The 19,837-nt window shown below is 42.4% G+C and overlaps 1 protein-coding gene across 4 annotated transcripts in view; it reads right to left on the bottom strand.

Moving 5' to 3' along the window:
• Window positions 1-5,432: 5,432 nt before the first annotated feature.
• Window positions 5,433-19,837, bottom strand: part of LOC118563188 (gamma-adducin-like) — a 109,259-nt gene continuing 94,854 nt past the window's right edge. For 3 of the 4 annotated variants that reach the window (XM_036137328.1, XM_036137327.1, XM_036137329.1), the window contains exon 2: window positions 5,433-5,787. In XM_036137328.1, coding sequence (XP_035993221.1) covers window positions 5,448-5,735 — 288 coding nt within the window. In that variant the 5' untranslated portion in view covers window positions 5,736-5,787 and the 3' untranslated portion in view covers window positions 5,433-5,447. Of the gene's footprint in view, window positions 5,788-15,923; window positions 16,351-19,837 lie in introns of those variants that run through there. The other variant, XM_036137326.1, reaches the window with a different exon arrangement.

Here is a 19,837-nt window from a genome sequence, read left to right as displayed (position 1 = left end):
ATAAACCAATCAGATTCGTTGTCGCTCGTAACAGAGCGACGACGAAAACACAACCACAAGCCAAGCTACTCTTGCTGCTGCAGGTAAAGGCTCGTTAGCTCAGCAAAGAAATACTCTGTAATTCCGATAAAACTTGCTCGATAGCCACTCTAAACGCTAGTTTCATCGGCTGAAGCCGCCATGTTGTTTAGACTGAACTGACGCGCTTCCCGTTGCGTCACACTCAACCCGCCTCAAAGCCAACGCTGATTGGACGTTCGTTTGGTGAACGGCTCCAAATTTTCTTTAACGGAGAGTAGCCAGACTGATCTGCGAGTGAAACCTTGAAAGCTCACGAGATCAGGATGGTCTCACGAGGCTACATCCAATCACCTTCATGGCCACAAGTGGATGAAATCCAAGCTAAGAAAATTCTTTTGTTTGCTACACTCAAAGCGGTGTAGCCCCTTGTTCTCTTTCAAGCTTCTGCGTTACATTAACGCACAGTTTACTGAGTGCATATAGCTTCCGTATATATATCCTTTTTACTTCTTATTTTACTGTATTCTTATTTTTTTTGTCTGCAGCATCAAATTCCTTGTAAGTGCAAACCTACTTGGCGATTAAACTTGAGTCTGATTCTGTGCGCTGTTATTTTGATATTTTCTTATTATTACTATTGTTAGTGTTAGCTATCATAGTAGGATATTATTATTATTATTATTATTATTATTATTATGTCAGCAGTATTTTGGGTTGTCAAAGTGGTTGCGTTCTTTTTAATCATCTTCATGGCCGGTCTAGTCTACCACCTGAACCAGACGTGGCCAGTCAGGCCATTAATCTAATAAAGTAAACTTTAGGCCACAACTAAGGTCTCCTTTTCCCTCCGCTGCACAACCAATCTGTCTCTGACACTGACCCACAGAGCTCGTTTCCCTGCGCGGCCAGGACAAGACCATTTGAAATCAGGAGACCCAGGCAGTGATGGTATAAAAACCAAAAGCAACTCACATCACTCACATTGAGGTACTGTTGTTCGTAAATCAACAACGCATTGTTACTCAAGGTTCTAGACAACCAAATTAAAATCTCCGACTTGTGGATAAAACCCCTTGTGCTACTATAATATGCTTACTTCTTATTTAAATATGCAACCGTCAACATTAATGACACGAAAAGAATTGCTTTACGGGGAAGGTTAGCTTTTTGTTTCCGTAGTGTCTGTAGGAATCTGAGATTGACATAAATCACCAGCTCTCCCGCTGAGCAGCTCTGCCAAATAACGTCTGATAAGGATAGAACGGCGGTTGCTTTGCTAGACAGACCACATAAACTTTTATTGACGGTCGGCGCGGACAGACAATCAGCAATGGCACGACAGCAGCCTGCGGCGAACTGTCTGCTCAGGGCAGCGCCCTCACATGCCCTCTGCTGCTCGCTCTGCTGCTACTCTTGAGTCGGGGACACCAGCAGGGAGCGAAGTGGAAACCTGCAGCAGAGAGAGAAGAGCTCTCCGCCTTTAAGACTGCGCTGAAAAACAGCGAATGCCAAAGGAAAGCACACTCACCATGTGCAGGAAGTTAATAACATATTGAACTGGGAGAAAGAACAGGTAGCCAGATGCATTTCAGCAGAAGCATCCACTAAGGCCGCAAGTGCCAATGCAAAAGTATTCACCCGCCCCCTTTAAATACCACATTTCTTCCCGATATAACAACAAAATCTTACATGTTTGATTGTGATTTTATGTGACATGTCAAAGCACAAAGCCGAGCAGCATTTTTTAATATTCAGACACAGACGTCCTAAAAGTGTGGGGCATCTGCATTCAGCATCCTTCACAACCAACTGCCTTCATACCTAGTTAGTAAAGAGAGTCCATATAAGCTAATCTTTGTTCTGAGGCCCATGGTAACTCGGGAGGCTCTACAGCCGACTCTAGTTAGATGACACACAACACGTTACCCTGAATGCAACGTCTCCAAAACACGGTGGTGGCAACATCAGGTGTTTTAGCCTGATGTTGCCACCACCGTGTTTTGGAAACAGGGCAACCCTGGAAGGAAACCTGTTGAAAGCAGCAAAAGAGCTGGAACTACTCAGCGGCTAACCCTCCAACAAGACAATGCCACTAAACATTCAACCAGAAATGCAGTTGAATGGCTTTGGGACATGTGTTCGAATGGCCTAGTCAAAGCCCAGACTAACTCAACTGAGAATCTGTGGTCTACATAGACTCTGAACACACTTGAGCTGTTTTTGCAAAGAAGAACAGATAAAAATAAAAGTGTCTGGAAAGCCGGAAGCAACAAACCTCGAGTCTTGTGGCTTTTATTGAAGCAAAAAGCAGCTCCGCAAAGTATTGACTCGCAAATTCATGCCTCAGAATTAAATCCTTTTCCTTACACTTCCGAACTATACAATACCAAAGGTTGGTTGGTCAAGAAAAACCCACTAAAAAAACAAAACAAAAAAAACAACAGACCCCGTGGAAGTTCACGGCAGCAACTTGAAAAAAAAAATGCAGAAAAGCTCAAGGAGTGTAAATATATTTGTAAGGCACTGTGTCCGTCTGAGCTTTTTATGACTCCCTACTCAATGTCAGTCCTTATCTTGTAACCATAAATCTGTCCCTGCCGCTATTCAAAGTGCGTCCGTAAAACAGTGCACACAAATACGCACACCTTCCACCTCTATCCAGCACTAAACGGGGATGTGCTCATCAGCGAGAGGCGAGCCCTGAGTCAACATGGCAGAGTAAATGTCCAGAGATGGTGGGCGTGCTGTAAAATCTCCAAACAACTGTTCAAAGGGCACAACACAGAACAGAATAATGGGCTCCTGGCTTTACACGAGCTTGTGAATATGTCAGAATATACAAGCTCAAATGGGCTCATATCAGAGTGATGACGTCCGACTGTTTAGAAATTCGGAAAGCTAAATGAAAGGGCTGCATGTTGCTAGTTTGGCATGCACACCTCTACCCCCAAAGTTTGGAGAGCTGCTGTGTTCCCCTCATAATTCCTCGCTAAAGAGAAAAGAAACCCACAATAATTGCGCTGACGATCACGAAGCTGATCGCCGAGGATTAAACACGACCTGACTTGAGCGCCGCTGACTTACAGCGCATATTCGTAGGGTTTCAACAGTGAGCCCGAGCGAGGGCGTGGCAGCTGGTGGTTGCGTTATGGTTTCAGTGAACCACTGACGGCTGTTGCTCTGTTGCCATCGTCCCAACATCAACACAGGCACAGCCGTGCACGAGCGAAGCAGCCGCTGCTGCTGCGACTTATTGAGACACGTCTTGATTAGGGCAGAATAACCGAAGTGAGAGAGAGAAGACAGGAAGCGATTGCTCAAGTATTAGTGGGTGAGGCGAATGGTTTATTTCCCCAACACCTTAATGTTAAAACCCCCCTGCAGTTTGGAGATTAAAATGGAATAATGGAAAAAAAAGACTTAAAACATGTATTTTCTCTTCTAGTTTAGTTTAACTCGATCTTTCGCAGCCTTTGTTTTGGATTTTTCAGTTAAATCGCTATTTTTTTCACCCAGGTGTTTACACCGTGAGGCTAGCAGTCAGATCAGATAAGGAATTTGGACTACACAGACATGGGCAGGGCATACAAGTCCCGCCAAATAAATAATCTGTGGCAGTCGACGCATCCCAACGCATTTCCTTAATGATTCACAGCTCCACTGTGAGCTAACATGTTCCCCCACAAAGAAATTCACGTGGGACCAACATGATCACAGCCTTTAATGCACACGTTCCCAAACCCTTTTGCTGGGATTTTGTTTCGTTTCTTCTTTTCTTCTCATTACAATATTACGAGAATAAAGTAGCATATTTATAAGAACTTTTGCAATAAAGTGCAGCCTTACCCCGTGTTAAAATTAGGATTGTTGTGCACCTTGTAAAGGTTTACATCGGTATCGGTTTCACAAAATGAAAGAATACAAAATCTTTTTTAGCACATCAGCACCAATAGGTGGTTATGGTTATGAAGCTACAGGAAGGCCTCTGGGTCTTACCCAGCAATCAACCACTGAGCTGATGATCAACTAATATTGGGAAGTGTTGTTCTTTCTCTACTGCAGTCGCACTCCCTCTGGTGAGTAGGTGTAAATTGTAGCACTTATTTTGAAAGCTGCAATAATCTCCACAAGTCTGATAAAAGTAGGAGAAAAAGGGTCACGTGATGTTACTGGTGTCCAACTATGTACAGCGTTGGCACTCATGGTAGAGGTGTGTAAAAAGCTGCCAAATAAATGCATCTTTTGTTGCAGCAGCATAATATCCCACTGAAGTCAAGCTTTAATTTGAGTACATTTATTTAATGAGGGGAAAGAAATGTCATGTTAAATAATATTTGCTTGTGAAATAAATCACTCACCAAACAATTATCAGCCAAATCCAAGAAATGAAATCATAAAACATGCTTTTTAAACACTGGTCTGTGTTTGTAGGAACCTTTAATTTGTAATCCCGTTAAGACTTCCTGCTGCCTTCAGATATTAACGTGATGTGAGACATTTCTCTAAGCCACTCTTCAAAATGGGAAAGAGTATGTGTTTTTTTACTTTGCAAAATATAATGCATGTATTTCTTCATGCCAATATATTATTATTATTACCATCACAGTGAGTGTTTGGAATGCAACAGTGATTTTGGGTAAAATATTTCATAAATTCATAGTTTTTAAGGCTGTTAGATGGAGTCTAATTACAGTAGATGGAAACATCTGACACAAGTGCTAACACTGAATATACAAAGGATCGAACTCAGTGTTGGAGACATCATGATGACAACAAGGAGACTGAGGAAAAGGCTGGTTTGTTGCAAGTGACAGCATTTATTTGAATAAAAACAAAACAACACAAAACTAAAATCCGACTTTAGGTCAACTGTGACAAAGAGTGACATTACTTCATTATACCAAGATTGAGCTTGTTGGCAAAATATAACTACTGGTGTATTTGCCAAAAATAACAAAATGATCAAGTGATTGTTGAGTGGAAAAGCCTCTCATGTTCACTGTTAAGCATGGCAGGGGATCAATGATGCCGAGGGCCTGTTTCTGTTCCAAATGCCCTGGAACCATCGTTAGACTGCCGTCATAAACCATCTGAACTACCTGGACATATAAAAACAACCTGCAAGTAAAATGTCCTCCTGACAAGACAAGAGTCCTCCTGATCAACACCAAAATGCTTTAGCAGGCACAAAAAACACACGGAATGGTCAAAGATCCCTCGCTCTGTATGCCCGAACCCTGTAAAACGAACCACATGGAGACACTATTGTGCTTTGTCAGCACTAAATGTGGTCGAATTCAGTGTCGAAAGATGCTGTGCTGTATAATGTGGCATTGGGATGTTAGAGGATCGATTTTTCTATATTTCCATACATCTGTGTGAGATTATTTACTGCAACAACACCAGCCCCATTCAACCAAACGCACTCATTGACACTCACACGCTCCTACACCGATACGCAGGTCAGGAAGCAACTTGCTGCGGACGCACATGTCAGTGTGTCCTGCTTTTGCACTTACCGGGCTCTGTAGTATCTGTGTGACACGTTTCTTCTGCTCCAGAACGTTAAAGTCCTGCCGGAGGTCCGGCGACATGTTTCTGGCTCTGATGTACTCCGGATCGTTGACGTTGACCCGGTCGAAATAGCGCTCCTTGGTCCCCCCGCCGGGTGTCGGGGGAGTGGTCACCACCTCCTGATGGCTGTTCGCACTCATGTCTGCGTCACCTTGCCGCTTTGCTCTGTGGCTGCTGCTTTGACCCCCTTACCTGAAAACCAAAGGGGTGGACACGTTACAATAGGTTTACATTTAGCTCATAAATAACTCTCTGTTGGGGGCCTGTGCTCCCATAGCGAAGGAGTAATGGTGAAAACAACAGAACTACGGCAATGCTGGATGCAAACCCAGCAGTTGTCATAGTGCAAAGCAGATTTGCTTGCATTGAGTAAATGCAAATAAATAAATAAATAAATGTGTATTTTTATTTATATGCTTTTTATCTTTAGGCTACTGCAGATGCAAAGGCTTCACACCTACAGGCATATAAGAGACACCTAACTTCTACAGTGCATTGCACAAGTGAAATTCAATGTACACTACAAAAAAGAGCTATTCGAATTGCTCATAAAGTAAATTATTTACATCCCACTAATTTATTGTTTCTAAATTCTTCCAATTTAAAATTGTTTGATCTTGTAAATTTAAGGACTGCGCAAATAATGTTTAGAGCGTCAACTGGCTCTCTTTCAGATAATGTCTTAAAACTTTTTCAGGAGCGGGAGGCACTTAGCACTTATAATCTTAGAGGCGAAAATCAATTATACCAACCAAAAGTAAGAACTACATTGAAATCAATGTGCATCTCAAGTCGTGGTGTCGCCCTCTGGAATAGTTTATCGGAGGAACAAAAGTGTTGTGAAAACATAAATCTTTTTAAAAAAATATTTAAGCGGGATGTCCTGAGAAAATACCTGGAAGAGAGTGAGTGATGTTCTATGAGGGTGGTGTGGTGTAGGGAAGGAGATAGTTGGGCCAGTGTGTTGTCTTGTATGCATGAGTGTGGATGTGTCGTTTGTCTTTGTCTTGTCGTTTGCAGGTCTTGGGAGTGTCCCTGGGATGAGCGGGAGGGGATTGGACATGTATAAGCTTTTGCTTCTTCCATCCCCCTTTCAAGCCATGCATCTGTATTGTTTATCAGTATATGTATTGTAAAATGTGTGCAGGTTTGAAATAAACTTTTGAATTGAATTGAATTGAATTGAAATGTACTGTATTGTGGTTTAATTTTATTTGTTCTCTAAATTCTTTGCAATAGAAATCTGAAAAGTGTGACATGCATTTATATTCAGCGCCCTGAGGCCATACTTTGTAGAATCACCTTTTAGGTATGTCTCTACCACATTTCCACATCAGGAGACTGAAATTCGCCATTGCAGAGTATTTTCTCTGGACGTTCTTCCATAAAGACCAGATAATACTTTTGGTGTCGACAGATTCTCCCTCCTGAGCTGCAGATCTCTGCAGTTCCTCCAGAGGTACTATACGACTATAGACTGATTAACACTCAGTTTAGGTGTCATTGCTGGTTTGCAGTTGTGCCACATTCTTTCCATTTTCACATGAAGTGCTCAGTGAGATGTTCCAAGACAGAGACGCTGCTCTAAACGTCTCTCTGATCTGTCTGCTGATTTTGTTGGTCTTCACGATGCCGTTTTTCCTCTAATGTCTTCTAACAAACATCTGAAGCCCTCACAGAACGGCTTTATATATACTGAGATTAAACGACACACAAGTGGGGTCTTTTTACTAATCCGGTGACATTTGAATGCAATCGGTGGCGCTGGATTTTATTTAAGGGCGTTAGACTGAAGAGGGGGGAGAACATAAATTCCTGCCACACTTTGGATTTTTTTTTATTTGTAAAAGAATTAAAAAAGACACGTATCCATCTATTTGCACAATTCAGTAATCACTACTTTGTGTTTATCTGACATAAAATTGCTTGAGGTTGTGAGATGACAAAATACGGCAACGTTCGAAGGAATGAATTAATCAAATTTCTAGGAATCATAAAGCAACACTTTGAAAAAGTGTTTAAAAGATGAAATCCAAAAAAACATTTTTTTTCTTTCCCAAATTAATCAAACGTTGACCCCCAAATATAACCACAGATGCTACAAATCTCACATCACATCTACAGTTGTGTAAATGAAAAGTTTCCCTCTGCTTCAGCCCATCCCTGCCCGGAGTAATGGAAACCGCCGGGCCTGGGACAATCAGATCTAACAGCAAACAGCATAATGACTTGTCTGTCATCGGCAGACGAGACAAACAGAATCACGCCGTGGGCTCGTCAAACAGGAAGGGGACGGGGCCTTTTATCGGTCCTCAGAGAGGTACTTATCATCGTGTCGGTGGCGTGCCCTAACAGGAGAGGTTTTTGTTCCGCACACGGACAAGTCACCGGTCCGCGCGGGTCGTCGTGACAAAGAGCACAGAGAGGACGTGCAGGCCTTGACCGCTTTGGTTTACTCCCATTGGTCATTCTCAGGTCAGCTGGCATGACAACAATCATTTTGCAGGATGCACGGGTTGCTGCAAGGTAGGGCAACAGATGCAAAAAAAAAAAAAAAAGGCTTTGTGGCTTTGCCAAAGGAAAATAACAAAGGGAATCAAACTCTAACACACACACACACACACACAGGACCTCATAAACAAGCTCAATTCTAAAAGGTTAAAACAAGATCTTCCAGAAGCCTTTACAACAACCACAGCTGCTGGTAACAATCACGGGGCGTATTAGGAAGAGGCGGAGCTGCCGAGAAGCCCGCCGGATGGATTGATGGCTTGCAGAAAAACGGGAGTAAGAGAGCGGGAAAGAAGAAGCAAAAGAGATCCGACTGATTTCGGTCTTCAAAAGGCCAGGGTCGGTCGCAATCTAGCCCATTACCCTTCCGCGAGTGACTTCTTCATCCCTTTAAAGCCGCACTGCTGTCACCCACAGTAGGCGGGAAGAAGGTAAAGGGGGGGGGTTATTTGGTTTGACAGATGCCACTAAGCAGCTCATTCCGGTCAAATGCCACTTATAGGGATGGCCGAGATTAGCCGAGCGACACGTAGCTCAGCCATTGGAGCAGAGGCATCGCCCTCAGACATAACAAAGGCAAAACAAACCCTCCCACGTGGAGGCATGTGTACAATGGCATGCAATGTTTTCACAAGACTTGCAGGACTATTAACAGCGAGTGATAATATTCAACACATTTATGATCAAATATTTGATCATGGTTAACGTCAAAACAGCAATAATCTTCGTTTTTTTAAAGCATTTAAGATGAAAACTCCCATTCTAAAACAACCTGCAAAAGTATTCACGCCCATTGAACTCTGCAGAATCTGTTAACCGGACAATGATTAGTGGTGGACCCCACATATATGGCCTAAGTGAACAAGACTAAATAAAAGTCATAGGTGAAAAACAAGGCATAAGAAGTCCAGTTTAAAGTCTGCCACAAGCCATATATGGGAATTAGCAAACATGTGGAATAAGACGAGACCAAAACCAAACTTTTTTTTTTTTTTAAATGAGACATAGTGGTAGTATCATGATGTGGGGATGTTTTTCTTTAGCATGGACAGGGAAGCTGGTCAGAGTTGATGAGAACATAAGAGGCAATGCTGCCAGTGAACCTGTTAGAGACTGCAAAAAGCCATGCAAAGGTTCACCTTTCAGTAGGATGACAAACCTAAACACACAGCCAGAGACACTAGTTTAGATCAAAGCATCTTAAATTGTTGAAAAAGCCTAATCAATTCCCAAAACTAAATTGCTACTAAGCAGTAAACAAGAATTTTCAAGTCTTATTTACAGGCACTCTCCATCCAGTCTGAGAAAGCTTTAACTACTCTGCAAAAAAAAATAAAAAATAATGGCAAAAAGTTTAGCGTTTATGTCTGCAAAACCCTTTAATCGTCTTTTATGGTACATCTCTACCAAAACCTGAAGAGAAATAACACGAAAGACCAACAGATAAGTAAATAAAGTTTTTTTTTGTTAACAAAACTATCACAAAGTGGTGTGCAGATAAACATTACACAATAAGTCTGCTCCGTGGAACTAGTGTGGAAAAATATTTAAAACCATGACTCGTCCTCTACCGCTCGCTCCAATGCACAGGTCTGTCCAAATGTGGACAATTTCAACAGGGGCCTAAACTTTTACTGGCCAAAAAAAACAAACAAACAGCCCAGACCCTTTAAGTGTAGTTGTGGCAACAAGTAATACACACTCACATAGGAAATAAATGGAAAAATATCTGCTCTCACCTAACTCATGGGTATAGGATCTGCACACACAAGCGGGGGACGCCTGGAGACACAACTGGATAAACAACCGGTCTCTCCTACATGTTTAGAACGCCTAAAGATTACCTAGGAACACAGGAAACATCACACTTTTTACCTTATTCTCCATCTAAGACAGTGATTTATTCCACAGAAACAAAATAAAGTCACCCCCCCTCCACCAGAAATCCTCCTGTAATTGAAGGCAGCTGGGGAGTATTGAGTTATGTAACCTGATACAGAATTCATTCTCCTGCCTGCAATGCTCTGCTTACAAAGGAGTCGCGTGACCTGCACGCAACACACCAAAATCCCAAACCAAAGCAAAAGAAAAAAAGAATCAATAATTAAACCAAACTGGTTAATGTTATAAAACCATAGCGATAAACTAAAGGTGATTTAGGGGAGCGAATCTTGTGCACTTTATCCCGTTACTGTGCAGTGTGTGCTCTGCATGAGTTATTTTATGATAAATCCCAGCCAAAAACAAAACGAAACAAAAAAATATATATCTTAAAGTTAAGACTAGAGTACGAAAAAAAAAAAAAAAAAAGTCTGACTGGCAGGAGAAGCTCAGGCTGGAAATTTGCTGCGTGCGTGGGATTGAGCGTGGCTGAATGCAACAGCTGGACCTTCACCAACATAAAGTCACACCCCAACTCACACTCAACTCCCTCCTAAACGCACACACACACACACACACACACACACACACGGTCCACCTCCCAACGTACTGGTCAATAGCTGACTGCCTGGCCAAATCCAGAAATATCGAACGCTTCGGCGCTGAAGTGGAACGTTCTTTGCTGTATTCTGGTTTTGTTTGTGTTTCCCAGCCCTCCGCCGCAGGTGTTAGCTTCTTTAAACAAAGCACACGGGAGTCACGGAGCAAAGAAAGCTCTATGTCTCCATCGAAGAACCTACTGGAATCTACAGATACGGCCGGCCATTGATATCGGAGGACAGCGCTGGATGGGAATTGATCTGAACTCCACAGACGAGGCAGGCCGTGTGCGCTGAAGGGCGCTGGAGAGCAACTGGAGCCCCGGGCAAGGTTACCGCCACCTCTCACCCTGCGACCCTCCGTGACCCTTTCTGCAAGGCTCTCACGCGTGTTCAGCTCAGCAGACACGACCAGACCATCGTACATTTCTCTGTGAATATGTACGCAAAAAAAAGATCAACTAAACAAATGACTCTCAACCACAGAAAGATTAAACTAAAGCGCGCCGGTAATTTACATTAATTGGCTCTCAACCAATTGGGTTCTTTGTGATTTACCGATTAAAACAAAAACAACAGCTAAAAGTCCTCTTTATTCACGACTGATTATTCCATCATTGAAGTAACATAATCTCTTATCGGAAAAAACAACAACAGAAATGAGCAATCATTAAGCTTCACGGTATGTTTATATTCGGTTGATTTGATTATTTGAAAGCACTGTTTAGTAGAGATGAACTAATAAATCATCTGGTGGCTGGAACTGGCCGGTTCTCAGCTCGGTCCGGCCTAAGGGGTGACCTGCTAGCATGAAGCAAAAGAAATCACACGTGTAAACACTACCGGGTCGTGTTAATGAAAACACTCTTCAGCTTGAGCGAAACAGAGCCGAAGTTGTCAATAATGAGTAGACAGGTGCTTGAAAAAGAAGATAGGTGAAACTGTTTTTTTCTATAACAAGCTGAAAAACGTTCGAGGCTCATTCGGGCCGGAAGGCTGTGAAAGTGGGAGAGAGAGCGAGACTTTTAGCAGATAATAGGAAGGCGGAGCGGGGTACAACTTCTGAAACATTCTGAATTAGGAAATGTTAAAAACGTTTTGGAAATCTCAGAGCTAAGGTAAGGTCTTCAAACACAACTCACAGCAAGGAGGCTAGAAAAAACATGTTTTGAAACCTGATTGTACGTCTTTTTTATAGCTCTTAGTTAAAGAGAAATTTGAATCAGAATCGTATGGACAGGGCAATTAAAACAACTGGATCTTCTAATTTTGACGATTTAGTTCAGAGCTTTTCCTTATATTGAATTCGATTCCTAATGTAGCAGAGTATAAAAACACGCTAGAACAGAACCTGAGACCTTTTGATTGAAAGGATGTTTGTACTTCATTAGTTGTTACTAGCACCGTAGATACCATTGTAGTAGAACCATTTATTGGCCCAGACAGATCAGGGCTTCGTCTGCAGTAATGCCGGCGCTGCTGCGGTCTGTTGTAACGAAGAAAGACCTAACGAAGAAATTAAGCTCTCCATTTACCGCTCTGACAATGTTCCAACCATCATCTCCAACTACGGAAACGTCTTCAACTACGGAAAACAAGTCCAGTTGCTTTGTTTTTTACTTTTTTTTGGAATGACCATGACCTGGATGACTGAGAATCTTCACCAACCATCATCTTTGTTCATCAGATGTGGATCAGGACTTAAAAGAACAAGATCCCGGATATAAGCTGAAGAAATAGGCTTCTTCCAGAGGGTGGCTGGACTCAGCCTCAGCGATAGGAGGAAGCTGGAGAGAAGGATGTCCCTCATGGACCTCAGTGGTGACACTAAAACCAGTCAACAAACAAGCCTCCTCACCTTTTCATTCAGACGGCACCACACAATGAAGACACCTTCACGCCGTTGTTGGTCGTGAACCGTTGCGTCTTACTTCCAGACAACCTCCAGAGTAGAGCATTAGAGATAATAAGCGGAGCTAATCTTCTCTGAAGCTCACACTCACTGCACCGACGCTGCTTTTTTTTCCCCCCTCACAAGCATACCAACATGAAGATGCCCTAAAAGCGCAAGCTAAATTTAGGTTTAGTTATGTTTTTGCAGATGATGAAAAGGCAACTTGCTCTTTCCGGAAATTAATACGGTGCAGGATGGTTTTCCTATCCGTCCGGTGAATATCGATCTGCTGAGAGACATATTTTTCTTGTCAGCGTCTAGAAGCTTAGACCAAACTTCATGCATCGTGTTTCCTCTTCTTTTTGTTGGCTAAACAGGGCTGAACTTTTAGAGTCGGACATTGTGAGCCAATGTTAGGGTGTGTTTATACAGATGTTGCGCAACAGCAGATCAAGATCATTTGCACCAAATCGCTGAGCAATTACGTAACAGGACACCCCTTTACTTCTGGGAATGTGTTTGTACTGGGATGGAAGCTGGAAAGACCCTAAAAACAAAGTTTTCTTCAAGTTAAGTCAGTCCTACACACAGACGCACAGTAAAAAAGATTATGCATTTTATAGGAATTATCAACAGGACGACCATAATATTTGTATGACCTTTAAACTGACAGTCAATGTTGAAAGAAAAAATATAGTTTTTTATTTGTTTTTTTGTTTTTTAGAGGGGGGGGGAGTACTTAATTGTTCCAAAAACGTTTCTATTTCGGTTTCATCTTGATGTAATAATTATTGACTTGTTATCTGTGGTATGTTTTTTTTTTTACTTGAGGTAAGATGTAAATAAGCAACCAGGTAAAACCAGGTTTTTTATAAGCGAGAACCTAAAATTGACAAAGGGTGAACTTTCTTTTTACTTTGACTGCACAGATGCCATCCAAGGCTGTGTTGGGACAAAAAAGGCTTGTTATTCCTCATGATAAGGGACTTATGAGAAATCATTTTAGGGTTTAACCTCAAGGGGGCAACCTTCGATGTTACAGGGGGTCCCACTGTAGCCCGCCTGGGTGACAGTTTCTCCATGCAGTCTCCCAGCTCCATGCATCACTACTCCAGAGCAAACAACTATAAGTGACTACTTCTAGGCAACCTTTGCTGACAGTCAGTGACTTTTTTTTGTTTCACTTTGACTAAAAGGCATTATACTTCAATATAAGCCTATTTCTCGTTCAGATAGGTATAAGCCGCGTGAAAACATGCCAGGGTGTTCTCCACCATATAGAGAGGGTAGGCTGCCCCTCCCCCACACGTTGCTGGGCACAACCCGTCAAAACAAAGCAGCCGCGCTTTTCCTGTGGTAAATACAAGCTATACATTACTACGTTAAAAGAACATTTGAACTTGCAGGGCTAGTCTAATGTCGTTTTACTCTGTGTGATGCCTTACCATATACACCACTGCATCAACACAATTTTGTTGCAGAGATATGCAATGGCAATGCAGGAATCTATCTATCATAACTGTAATAATATAATGTTTCATTATTTTTCAGGTAGCAGTTTTAACTGTTGCTTTCCTCTTGCAAAAAAAAGGAAAAATAGATCATGTCTGTTTTAAGTTTTAGCCTAAACACCATGGAACTGGTATCTTTGCTCACAGTTGCTCTGCTCTAAGAATCTCATACCGGCCCATGCTTACTCTGCATAAAGGGTATGTGGATATCGATGCAACCATTGGTCAAAGCTGTAAATTGAATTACTTTACTAACAGAGACTGCGATGCGTTACTTTACCCGCACCTTCGGCAGGTGTTGAGCATTCCCCTCTTGTTGAAAAACTTATTTTTTTCCCCCCCTTTCTTTTTTTTATCTCATAGGGGTGGTGCGCATGAACTAAACAAAAGCAGAAAAAAGTTACACCCAGTTGATGCATGGCTGCTTTCAATTATTCCGTTTTCATTTCAGCTGACAGAAATAGTCCTCCCCTTAATCTCTATCTCACACTCCTCTTGTGTATCTCCAAAGGCCAGGGTTGCTCACTCTTCATGCTTCAGCTCCCTCCTGTGACAGGCCAGGAACCAGAGGATATAATCCCCTGGTTCAGACAACACCCAGGTATCTGCAGTTATCTGAAGATATGGGCCTCTTGATCTGGAAAGTTATCCCTGTACAGCACCACTGGCTGCATGCTGGTCGGTTTGTGTTACTTTTTCAGCAACAATCAGTCATTTTCTCCTAGACGTTATTCTCCAGATGTGCTGTAAGAAGTTTGCAGAGAAGGAGGGTGAAACAACAACTGCAAACCGTGCTGACACTGCAGCCAGCTGTAAACCCCACCGATCAAGCTCACCTAGAAAGGCTTCAACCAACACCTCCCATCTCTCTCACACACATCCCCTCATATCTTCCCGGCCTGCCTGCTTGTCTTTCTGCCACCCCTATAAATAGACAAACCCACCCCTTTTTTTGGGGTTGCGTTTCAACCCAAAGAGCAACAATACCAGGAAAGAATCTTTACTTTGCTAATTATATCACAACGCAGGACCTGAAGTGAAAACTGGGGCACTGCTACTTAAAATTCAAGAGGTGGGAAGTGTGCTCCCCGTCCAAACATGCCTACTTGTGACAGATCCAGCAGGGTGAGGAAAGTGAAGCGCGGCAAAAAAAACCTCAGAAACCTACACGATCCAGCGGCTTTTACGGCGAAATAAACAAAGTTTGCCTCTTCTGTTGTCGGTTCAAGTTGGCTCGCTGCTTCCAGAGCAGCATCTGCTTTCTACAACAGATTGCAATATTAGACTTAGACAACTTTTTTTTGTCATTTTGTATGCACAGAGTGCGTACAGAACAAAATATCGTTTGCGTACAGCTTGAAAAATCACAGTAAATTGGAGTAAATTTCAGGATAAGGTGCAGCAGTACTTTATGTAAACAATTGAAATGTAAACAATGCAGGGGAAATAGACAGTGTGACATATTGCAAAATTATTTGATTTGATCTGTTTTTTCTTTTTTTGGTTTTATTATAAATGATGCCAAACTCTCACTACTACCGATCCAGGGACCCAAGAAGTGTTGCATACTCTATGCCTCACTTCCAGACAAACCTCCAGAGATAATAAGCAGGGCTAATCTCCTCTTGCGCTCACACTCACTGCCCTGTTTGCTGCCAAGCGTGTTTATGGAGCAGGAGCGTTTCTCTGTGCGAGCGTGACACCGACGTGGAATTCCCCTGCAAACTACAGCTAGAAGTCAGAGTCAGAGTCAAGCAGCCTGTAAACAGAGAGACAGACGGTCTTTCTGCTAAATGCATGGGTTGGTTAAGAGTGCCGAACGTGTAGATGTGCGCAAAGGAAGCGCAAAGGAAGCGCAAACGGTCAAAGCGGCAAGTGCGGCGACACAAACAGATCAGCATTTTAAACTTGTGACCCAGAGCCCCGACCAACCTCGTGTTCCCTCCGCGCTCAGTGAATGGGAGCAGACAGGCAGTCGTAGCAGACGGCAGAGGCGAAACTCATGTCTCTCGTTTTCACGCCGCCGCCGCCGCTGCCTCCCGGGTCTGCGCTCGGATTCCAGCAGAGAGGAGCCGGGAAGGAGGCAGGAGGCAGGAGAAGGGATGACGACGGAGCGGGAGCCGGCTAAGCGATCAGAAAAAGGCGAGTCGCTCCACTGGTCCGTCCAGATACTCCATCCAGATGCTCTGTGGAGGAGCTACCAGCCAACATTGGGTTCCCCCCTTCCTAGACTCCCGCGGGCTCTGCTCTGCAATGGCAACGTTGTTCATCAAAGAGAGGAGTGTGAACAGCTGTGAGTGTGTGTGTGTGTGAGAGGAGATCTGCGTGTGTCCTCTGAGAATGAGGGTGTGTGTGTGTGTGTGTGGAAAAGAAGCTAAAGGGACCACGTGACGCGCGTTTAATCCCCCGCCCACTGGCCTAGAGGTACGCACAGAGCCACACAAACACACACACACACACAGACAGACCGCTGGACCAATCAGAGCTCAGGCTCACACACTAATCACCCCTCCTTCGCTTCTACTGCATGCTTGGTCTCTTTCTCTCTTTACTTCACTCATCTCTTCACCATTTTTCCCCCCTTGATCTATTCCCTCTCTGTCCGTCTCCTTCTTTATCTATCTCTCTCTCTCTCTCTCTCTCTCTTTCTCTCTCTCTCTCTCTCACACACCCACTTCCACCCCTCCACCCCGTCCTGGGCAACTGTACTAAAGGTCAGTGTTTATGAGTTTGGCTGCCTGGCCACAAAAGCTGCTGCGGTAGAAGCAACTGAGTGCCTTTTACTGCTACATGTGTGACTCCCAAGGCAGGTTTTGTCTGACTCGCTGATGAACGTAATTACAAAACAGCTTGGATTTTTTTTTTTTTTTTTTTTTTTTAAAGCAGAAATGACACACCTTCACGGTCAAAGGTCGCGGTTTAAGGTCAACAATCATGCAAGTGAATGCACTTCAGTGTTTGACTTGAAGTCTGGTGATGTTTGCTCATGTCACTCTAAGCACCTCCTTTTTTTGCAGGTTGTACACAACCATAAACTCATCTAATGCAGTTTTTTCGGCTTTATCAGTCCCGGCTGCGGAGTGGACCGGTCGATTGGACACTCGAGAATCGGAAGAAAACTCCAAATTTGGGTATACAAGTGAGGCGTTTGAAAATAAAGTCAGTGGAAGCACAAAAGGTCTAATGAGGCCTTTTAGAAGCGGAGATGAACTGGCTCATAATCTAAAACGTGTAATATAAACCTGAGTTTTGTGAAGTAGAGTAAAGAAGAGGTAGAGTTTTTATAGTTGCAGGCCAAAAACAGCTACGTTTTATGGAATAAAAAAAAAGCAAAAAAACAGCGGCACTGTGTTTTTTCTTGAGTAAAACCAATAATATAACCAGCTAGCGAAAGAAAAAAAAAGAAGAGAAACAGGGGGGAGAAAATTGTGAGAAACTATAATACAGACTGCAGAGCGGGGCTCCGTTTCTACATTACACAACTACTTTCTGGATGTTTAGGCACTGATTGTCATGCTTTGTCTTTTCGCTTCATGAGAGTGCCTCACAGTGCCATTGTTAAAAAAAAAAAAGGCCACCTTGATTGCAATATAGCATGGGCTCCTCTGGCTCCATGCCAAGGTGGGCTCTGCTTGCACTTTGCTCAGTGCAGCGCAAAACTGTGCAGGTTTCAAGACGCAGTTCCACCAGTTCACATTCCTGGTAGAAAAGCTTCAAAAGGAGAGTAATTCATGACATAGGAACGGTCTGTGGTACATTTATGATACAAGAGATCAGAAGACTTTCCACAGAAAACGAGAAGGCTAAACACGTTTTAGCAGAGCTGCTGTTTAAACTTTCCAGGGTTGAACCATAGCAATCCGAGTAAAGGTAAAGATAAACATTCCTTAGGAAATAAAATCTGCAGTCTGGGGCGGACTTTTGCTTGCACAAATAACTATATTGACCATTAAAATGACTTTCAGGCTCAGAATCAGAAATACTTTAATAATCCCAAAGGGAGATAACAGAAATTTTCTGTAGTTATTGTGTCTTATTAACATCATAACACAGTGTGACGTCATCCTCACTGTTAATATGAATAATTATTGACTGCTCACACCAGGAAGGTAAAAAAAAAAAAAAAAAAAAAAAACGTAAACGCTGCTATAAATTTGTTATCAGCAGGTCAAAACCTCACAAAAGAAGGAAGTTAAAACCAAACAAGAGATAGGTCAGTGGATGATGTTATCTTTCATTCCCAGTGGCTGGCTGGTGCCGTGATGGCGAGATACAGCAATGCTCCGAATAGAAAAATGTGCAAATTAATAAAAATAAATAAATAAATAAAAATAATCACATCGGTACCCAGAGATAAGTGTCCTCCGGTGGGAAAGAAGCTGAGTCGCAGATAAGTAACCAGTGGGAGACACACACAGGGCCTCTTGTAATACCTGACTGTTACACAGTTCAGAAGTCACACACGCAGGAGGAAACAAACAATCCAAGCAGCTAAGAAACCTGTCAGCAACCTGTCAGCCGAGTCCTGAATTACTGCGTCGCTGTTTGCTTTTAACAGACTTACTGACTCATTCGTCTCAGCAGCTCTCTTATTTGAACGTCTGTCCACGACGCATATGGCGTTTTCATGAGCAAGTAAAACGGTAAACGGTGCAAAGAAAAGCTCAGCTATAAGTTTATCAGATATCAGCAGACACGTTTAGATGAATTCATATTTAAGTCTTACAGTGGGCTATTAAAAAATATTTGCCCTCTTACAAATTTTTTTGGTTTTTGCTTTTTTCATACACTTAAATATTTAGATTATCAAACTAATTGTGATATCAGACAAAGATAAGATAAAACACACAATGGAGTAATGTGTGTAGGCTGGCCATTCCTGTGAAGGTTCAGCCCTGTTCTGTGTTTGACTCTCAATGTGATTCAAAGGGTAAAAAATGCCCTTTCCACGCTGATTGATGAGGATTACTTTGTTTATTTTTTCCTCTAAAACACTTTTAATGACCCTGTGTATGAATGAACAAATGAACAAATTAGTTTCTACACATCCTCATGTCCCAACGTGTTTCTGTTTGAGATATTTTAGCCTACGACATGTTGTCAGATTGACTACACGTCTAGCAGTAATCAGGTCTGGATATGTTTCGTGAGATTTGACTCAATTTTTGCAAAAAAGTTTTATTTTTTACAGTTAATTCAGGATAACACAAGGGAAGCTATTGCTTTTTTTTGTTTGGATAATCTTTTACTTCTTGATTAATAAAATTGAAAAACTGTGTTTTATGTTTACTCGGGTTATATATGCATTTGTCTAAAATTTGATCTAAAATATTAAGTGTGTGTTGGGGGGGGGGTTGTGTGCAAAAACAGAAAAAATCAGATGGAACAGATAAATCTGCTTTCACAGCACTGCAGCATCTGGAAGATTCTGGGGTCCAAGTTTTGTCTTTTGCAACAATGTGCCTGACTGTGTTCTAGATTTATTCTGCACTGAACTAAATACGCACTCAGGTTGATAAAAACGTTATTTTCACACGTAGTTGCCAACAGGAACCAGAAGATCTCAAATAGCTTGGAGTAATTATAGGACTTAAGTGCAAGGTGACTCATTAAAACAGCGGAAAGCTGCTTTCTAATAGAAGGTAACCGATAAACAAAACCTGCTGAAGCCGTTAAGATTGTTTGAACCCATCTTTCTTGGCTCGTGTTCAAAGAGGCCTCGTGTTATGCGAGTTATCAACTGCTTCCCTGACTAAATTGATACTTAAGCTCCAACTGCCTTGGAAGCTATCTTTACTTTCTCGCCTCGACAGAATAAAGTATTCAGCCAATGCAAACGTTTGAGC

This window comes from Fundulus heteroclitus, chromosome 5, assembly GCF_011125445.2.
Source record: "Fundulus heteroclitus isolate FHET01 chromosome 5, MU-UCD_Fhet_4.1, whole genome shotgun sequence".
Classification (NCBI taxonomy): domain Eukaryota; kingdom Metazoa; phylum Chordata; class Actinopteri; order Cyprinodontiformes; family Fundulidae; genus Fundulus; species Fundulus heteroclitus.
This window is presented reverse-complemented; position numbering and strand designations above follow the sequence as displayed.